The sequence below is a fragment of the Salvelinus namaycush genome, chromosome 36 (assembly GCF_016432855.1).
Source record: "Salvelinus namaycush isolate Seneca chromosome 36, SaNama_1.0, whole genome shotgun sequence".
Classification (NCBI taxonomy): Eukaryota; Metazoa; Chordata; class Actinopteri; order Salmoniformes; family Salmonidae; genus Salvelinus; species Salvelinus namaycush.
In genome coordinates this window covers 191889-199480 of record NC_052342.1, presented here as the reverse complement: position 1 = coordinate 199480, position 7592 = coordinate 191889, and the positions used below count along the sequence as shown (strand labels likewise).

Here is a 7592-nt window from a genome sequence, read left to right as displayed (position 1 = left end):
TGCGTTTTTTGTGTGGTTCAATTCGTTTGAAAATACACGAATTTATGTGCTACTTAATTCGTGCGAAAAGACACGAATTTAACCAGTAGGCGACACACAAGCCTTTGCAACAACCATAGACGCGATAGCCTGTATTTCACTATTTATTTATTTTACGTTATGAATATATAGATATTTTGTCTTTATTTAATCCCTATTAAAACATTGTGATTGTATGCCTATATGTACTGTTTTTGATTTTTCTGAACAGACTTTTCAGTAAAGAATGAATGAATGGTGTTTTATTCGGTTGTATTTCCATGTATTTCTAACAAAAAACAAACGTGTAAACCATTTTTATTGACCAGAATGTAACTGAAAATACAATAGCAGCCTTGCCATTGTCCATCAATACCAAAACATTGTTTTTCTTCGTATAACATTTTGGGAAACGTATGCAGTCATTGTAGTCTTAAATGTTGTTGGCCAACCAAAAATACCAAAACGTTAACCCGTACTAAGGCTAGGGTGGAATTGCACTGAGCTGACTGAGTGTAAATACATGGCTCTGAGTGTAAGCACCTTTTCACTAGAAACTTTCTTGTGTTCAAATTACTGTCAGTGCGAAATAGCTAGAAAGCTTTCGTATTTCAACTTGGCTGCACCTACGGTTATGAGAACGATAAATCAAGTGCAATACCTGCGTCGACCTGTGACGAGCAGCAAAACACCAGAAAGCTTCTAGCCTACCGGAAAATTACAAGAAGAACAAGAATGGTTAACCTCATCCGGTCATGTGACATTTGTTGTTTATAGATTTTTCGCCCACAGCAGATGTCTCGACCCTGGACAGATAACAGGTAGGTCGCCAGTTCGTCCCTCGTTGTCAGAAATACAGCATACATACACATTTGTTTTGTGTTTGTTAAAGTGTTTTGTTTAAAAAACGTGTTAAACCAGTAAGGAAGGTTACGTAACTACGGTGAATAAAGAAAGTTGCATACACAACATAGAATGTGTGGATATTTTTGTTGCATTACTTGCATATATTTGGATATCATTCTCACTTATTATTTTTGCCACCTATACATTAGGCTATATATTCCCCTTTTTCCTCTTTGCATCTTTAAAGAAATACACATTGCCACTCAATCTGTATTCATCTTGTGACTTCTCCTTGGAAGAAGGAGAGAGGGACCCTAGGCGGGACGTAAAGGAGTTGATGAAATCCTGTTAAGACAGACAATCAGGTGAGAGGAGGTCCTAACTAGTCAATGATCTAAGTTGATTGAAACCTGTAGACACTGTAGCCTTTAAGGACTGGAGTTGCACACATGTCATAGAACAACATGAAAAAGAAAGTGACAGACTAATAATGCATTGTTGGTAAATGGTGACAGACTGACTGATCTGCAAGTAATAATAAATATGTATTTGTTATGCAAATTGATTTGTAGATCAGTCAGTCTGCGTGTGGAGGAGGATGAAGACCTTTAGTTACGTGCAGGACATATTAAAACACTGACATGCAGCTTTTCTCAGACGAGAGGTTACTATGTGAAGGAATGTGTTAGGATTGGAAGTTGTCTCTTTATGTTTCTTTTGAGATGGTATGGCCTCTGAGGACCCCCAAGACCAACTGGATGAGGCTATTAAAAAGGCAGGACGCCTTGCTGAGGAGCTCAACCAAGAGAAGGACCCACAAGCCTAACTGGACGAGGCCATTAACGAGGCAAAAAGGCTGGCTGAGGAGCTCAACCCAGAGCGGGTAATGTAACAAGTCTTACATTACCGGTAATGTAACCCCCATAGCTCCCATACGTGCATAAATATTCCCAACACAACCCCAGCACCACAGCGTTATGATTTGTCATTGCTTTTTGTTTGTCAAAGAAGACCACACATGGCACAATGTGAATTTAAACGTAGATTCCGTGATATGACCTGAACACGGGCATCAATGATGTTTCCCATTGAGCATGAGGCACAAGGGTGCACTTGTTAGCATCCTTGTGAACTTCTATACATGTTAGCTGTGTGAGTGAGCCAGAACGTGGGTCTACTGCAGGTGCCTTTCCTCAGCTGACAAATCACTTCACCTTATGTGAAAATATAATTCTTGCTTGTGCTCAAGCAGGCCATGCTTGTGGGAGACTTTTATTAGTGGGCCAGCCATGATAATTGAAATGCACTTTTTAGGAAAATAAGAAGAAAAAGACAAACAAGCCTCCAGGGATTAGGTTCAGATGGAGACAAAGGGATGAGAGAGGACAGATTGTTCCTCAAACCAGGAAGGCAACTACATCCACTTCTCTTGGTAAGTTTCATCCCGTCTAGGTGTTTCATTTTATTGGTCCCTGATCTGACTTTTTCCTTTCAAACATACTGTATCATAGCATATCAAACGTTTGTTGCCGTGCCATAGGCCGGTCTAGTACCACCTACCCAAAGCACATAATACATTACATGCAGGTCTGATCCCACCTTTCCCTGTCTATAACTGTTGTCTGTCTCTGATGAAAATGCATATTTAACGAAAGGAGTGTCAGAACTCCAGCAAGTCTTTTGAATTAAAAACCTTTTTATTACAATTTTTTTCAACTCCAAGGGCCAGTACATCAAGAGCCAGACTAGTGCAACATTTTGGGCCAGTCACTGAGGAGGAAGAATCAGGTATTGATGAGCGATTGAATAGATTAATCGATACAATTCCTTGTTATTCAGTGGCCTTGTAATTCATTTATTATATTTTTATTAAAGCTGTAATCGGTAGTTGAAACAATAACAAAGCACACTCCCCTCCCCTGTGATGGCAAATATGCACTTCATGAACAGGGTGTGTTTTTTTTTTTTTTTGCGGCTGAATGTATTATATCAAAGTTCAAATGTATTCTTGTTTATTGTTGTATATAAATATTGTCCCTAGATTGTTTCTTACCATTGGACGTACCAGAGGTGATATGTTGTTGCCTGACAAGCACCATCCATGTTGGCCCTGGGAAACATATAATCCTCGTAGGAATAAATGGTATGTGCAATATCTACAAGAACTAAACAGTGGTAATGCAATGTAAAACAACATTAATTCAGACTACATTTTTTTCCCTCAAGGTCACTACAATGTCACAGTGCCTGTGCTGACCTGCACAACCTGTCTTAGCACCTGGACAGCAAACTTGGCAGATCTGATAAAGAATGGGTACTGGCCTGCCACTGTCAACTGTGACACCATACACCAGGTAGATGTGTTCAGCTCTTTTGAGGAGCTGAAAGTGTCAAACCCAGGAATGTCCCGTCTGGAGTTTATGTGGATTTTGGAGCAGCGAACTGACTTCTTTGGCAGGGTAACAATCAATTATACTCAGCTTTACCAATGTATGACTTCAGGTTAACAATATGTTAAAGTTATGTTACACAAAGCGTAGTAACAAAATGTATTTCCACTACTACAACTATGTTAAAACTGCAGGTCTCTTGCTACAGTATGTGTTAGCCTCCTACACCACTGTCCTGCCATGCCCCTTATCTGTGCCCTTCTTGCATCCAATATTTCCTGCTCTTTACAACATAAGTACTCGTCCTACTTTTGCGTTGGCTTTCACCTGCTTTGCTGTCAACACTATGCACTGGCCCTGCTTTAACTCAAATCCAGTCAGCCATAGTGAATTATAGTATGTTTTGTTTATACTATTGTTGTAAGTTATTTCATAAATTTTCTATATGTATTTTTCCCTTACCAGAACGGAATGATCTGTGGGGACACTTTTCAAAAAAGCTTCTTTGGGTGGATGTACTGCCGCTCTGAAATTGATCAGGTCTGTGATATACAGTACATTGACTGCCCAGCCTGTTCCCCCGGCATGCTTGCAGTGTCAGTGGATGGGAACAAGAAGCTGTATCGATTCAAAAAAGGGTATGTAAAACTATTCATAATATATCAAATAACATCATACTCTATATCATTTAAACAATCCAAACAAGGTTTGCCTAATCTTTGTCCAGTGTGAACATTTTCAAATGCAGTTGAGTTAATTTTTAGCTTAAATATTTTGAGTTTGTAATGAAATGAATTATCAACATTGTCAAGTGTCCCACAATCAGTTACTGAGGTTGATTGCTATTTCATATGTCATATATTTAATGCATTTCACGTATCCTTTCAAGGACTGATGACAAAGGATTCTTTGATGGCTTATTTATCTGCAAGGATGAGGATGTGTCTGACTTTGTGAACTATGTCCATACAAAGACTAAACATGTACGTTTCCTGTGTATCTTCTAATCTGTGAAATAGGACTGGCCTCGGGCCATCTGACTCAAAGGCAGACTCGTTATACACTATTCCAATAAAAACATATCATTTTGGAGAGATGGTAATCCTCTCTCCAAGTCCAGGGTCGTTACACCACTCCCTCTGTTCAGAAATGCAACCCACTTTACAAGTGCTTGTTTTTTACAGTCAATCTCCAACTTCTGATCTCCATTGTAGCGAACACAGGGGGTAGCTCAGCGCCCTCAGCTAGATTTTAAAAACCGAACTATTAACACCATTAACACTCCCCCCCCCCCCCCCCCCCCACACTTTTTTTATTTTATATCTATACTCTTCTACTTCCTTGTCTAGGATTATGGAAAAGCGCTATGTGGAGCATCCCAGTGGACAGCAGCTAAAGAGTCGTCAAGGAAAACAAACAACAAACTTGATGAAGAGGGACTCGGAAGTTGCCGTCTGCCGCCACGGAATACTTCTAAGGAGCCTCAACATGATGCGGGGAGAGATATTTGCTGTTCTTGCAGAAGGAATTGTCTGGCAGCAGGAACATACAATTCAATTTGGCCATCCTGACCAAAGTTGCCCTTCATTGTCCAGAGCTCGCCACTCTTCTAGACATGAAGCCACTTCTTTCCGTCACGCATGCAAAGGCACATCGTTTGAAATGCGAGGTAAGTTTTTCTTTATTAAACTGTTCAAAGAGATTTTCCAGCTTCAGTCCTTTACAAGGCTTTCCATTTAGATGTTTGTTATTCACATAATTTCAATATTAAGTCAATAATGTAAATGTAAATTAAGATTAAGGGGGGAGGATGGAATCAGGAAGGAGCTGGCACAACTCTGGGGGGGTAGTGGAACAAGGGAACAGCTTCAATCTGTTCCAAGGAAATGTCCAAAGGAGGTAAACAATTTGTTTAAGGTTGTTCTATTCAGCTATGTTAATACTTATCTGGAATAAGGAGTTCTATTTGGCTTTTCTAGCAAGAACAGACATGCTAACCATCCAGGCCGCGGGGTGGAACAGAAGGAAGAACAACATGCACAGAGTATTGTCCATAAGATACTTGAAGGTGTATTGTGTGGACCAATACATCTATTTTAGAAGTATTATATCTATGCATCTAATTTATTTTAAAACAATTAATTATTCTGTTTTGTTTTTGTCATAATTCTCAGACTACAGCAAAAATCCAGGAGGAGACCCAGACTCTCGAAAAGTTTAAGAGTGATTTGGGTGTAGGCGATGAGACTCTGTACAACTGGACAACGGAAGTTCAGCAATGGGCTAATACAGGTAAATTAATACAAAAAAATAATAATCCTAAATGTAACTCTCCTGGACTGTCACCTTGACGTCGTGGAGAGGCTTGCGTACTCCAATGACCCTGAGAGCTAACCCTTAGAGGGTGTATTCCACCGGCAGGTGCAATCAAGCCGGACAGGTGGAAGGGTAGGAGGCAGACAAAACATTCCCTGGTTCTCCAGGTTGGGGCTCACTCACCCCCCACATAACAAATAATTTGTTACAGAAACCTTCACAGGCTCTATGTTCCTCCAGGAAGTGAGTGCAACTACTCACCGTTGGAGATACGTTGTTCATTTATTGATTTATTGTATTTCAGAGGAAACAAATGAGAACATGGATGGTCCCCAGGTACTACAGAGAACAATTGAAGTCCTGTTTCTTAGCATCAAACAAAGGAAACGGAACCTCTACCATCAAACAGGTTTGTTACATTTCATGAATATTGAATTGCACACACTTCATTTCTCTTTCATTTCAAAGCCATGAAATGTAACAAATAATTCCATTCTCCTTTTGTTTTGATGACAGATGGATGCAAGAAAAGACACCTTCTGCACAGAAAGATATTGGAAGAAAAGGCCAAATTGACAGCTGTCACAGAGGAGTACAACACCCTTGTACCAGATTCAGCAATACCATCTACAGATGAGATCCTTTCCGCAGACCTTCATGCATGGCCTTGGGAGCTGCATGGACAAAGTCAGTAGTATGTTTGTGTGTCACAATAACTATGTTTCTGTTTTGCTATCTGTGTTTGTTCAGTTGCTCAAACACAGAGAGCACTGCCATTAAAGTTACAAATCCACATTGCATTCTTATGAATTTACAGCTGACCTACTCACAAAGAAAATAGCCTTTGACCGGGTGATGCTCCTGAGATGGCTGAAGGAGGAGGAGTTAACTGTCCTAAAGGAAGTCAAGCAGCACTGGGAAAGCCTAAAGAGGGAATCGGAGAATGTGCAAGACCTTGCTTCACATGTGACACTTGACCTAAGCAGGCAAAGTAGGGGAACTTTCATTAATATGTACAATTGATGTTGGCACCCTGTAATTGCTATTGTATTTAAGGAATACTTCATTGCATTTACCCTACACATTACGATTGTTGGAGGGAGGTGTCTTGGCCCATAGCTTTGCTGTATATCAGTTTGACAGAGTCCTGGTGTCTTCTGAGGCTGCTGACTCTCCTCTGAAGCATGGAGAAGAGACCTCTGCTCCCAGCTTCCGACTGATTCAATTGCAAGCCTAACACCAAGAAGATAACTTCATAGATGACCTCCTGGAAGAGGACCTAGATGACATCTATTACAGCATCCACTACAGCTCTGATGACGAGGAATATTTCACAGACTGAAGGTGTTCGTTTGGGTGGTTGCAGTTTGCACTGGGTGAAAAGTGATTCCATTTGTTTTGCATATGTGCTTTATCTGCCTTCCTAAGGAAAAATAGGTTGAACATTTTATGGAAAATAAACGTACGTTTCTTCCTTGTTGACAATGTGATCATGTGGCACAGATTTGCGAAGGGCGCTTGTCTGTTACTGCTTTTGCTCGGTTACATGACCAGGTCCAATGCACCCCTTTAAATGGCCAATCTGCAGTTGCTACATTCACTTTTGGATTCTTGAAGAATATAATTTATAAATGCCTCATGGACATAGTTCAACTGCCCTACTCCATCAGATCCCAAAATATATATATTTTTCTACTTCAATGTTTGTAAACAAAGTAAATGTAAACATACACTAGCATGTGTCAAACTCATTCCACGGGTGAGCCGAGTGTCTGCGGGTTTTCGCTCCTCCCATGATTGATGAAATAAGGTCACTAATTAGTAAGGAACTCCCCTCCCCTGGATGTCTAGGTCTTAATTGAAAGGAAAAAACAAAAACCAGCAGACACTAGGCTCTCCATGGAATGAGATTGACACCACTGGACTATAGCCTCGAAACATGGTTTAAACTATGGTTACATTTCTCCAGCCCCATCCCTCTATGGTTACATTTCTCCAGCCCCATCCCTCTATGGTTACATT

At 40.4% G+C, this 7592-nt stretch overlaps 1 protein-coding gene across 3 annotated transcripts; it reads left to right on the top strand.

The window, feature by feature from the left end:
• The first annotated feature begins 750 nt into the window (after positions 1-750).
• Positions 751-7343, top strand: LOC120030459. 3 transcript variants are annotated; one of them, XM_038975873.1, is made up of 15 exons: positions 751-839; positions 1164-1229; positions 1587-1747; positions 2179-2296; positions 2588-2652; positions 2906-3007; positions 3091-3323; positions 3720-3892; positions 4604-4923; positions 5234-5322; positions 5429-5546; positions 5875-5979; positions 6087-6257; positions 6388-6561; positions 6706-7343. In XM_038975873.1, the coding sequence occupies exons 7-15, from the start codon at positions 3267-3269 to the stop codon at positions 6708-6710; spliced, it is 1212 nt and encodes a 403-aa protein (XP_038831801.1). In that variant the 5' UTR covers positions 751-839; positions 1164-1229; positions 1587-1747; positions 2179-2296; positions 2588-2652; positions 2906-3007; positions 3091-3266; the 3' UTR covers positions 6711-7343. The 3 variants fall into 3 exon arrangements, with proteins under 3 accessions (XP_038831801.1, XP_038831802.1, XP_038831800.1); XM_038975874.1 differs by having other exon boundaries at positions 776-839; positions 1112-1229; positions 5234-5298; XM_038975872.1 differs by having other exon boundaries at positions 776-839; positions 1112-1229.
• Positions 7344-7592: the final 249 nt, after the last annotated feature.

Bases quoted from the DNA above. Each gene is read 5' to 3' on its own strand.
- LOC120030459 (XM_038975873.1), top strand. From the start codon at position 3,267: ATGTCCCGTCTGGAGTTTATGTGGATTTTGGAGCAGCGAACTGACTTC. The intron at 3,324-3,719 runs GTAACAATCAAT...TTCCCTTACCAG, and splicing joins GAACTGACTTCTTTGGCAGG to AACGGAATGATCTGTGGGGA. The intron at 6,258-6,387 runs GTCAGTAGTATG...ATGAATTTACAG, and splicing joins TTGGGAGCTGCATGGACAAA to CTGACCTACTCACAAAGAAA.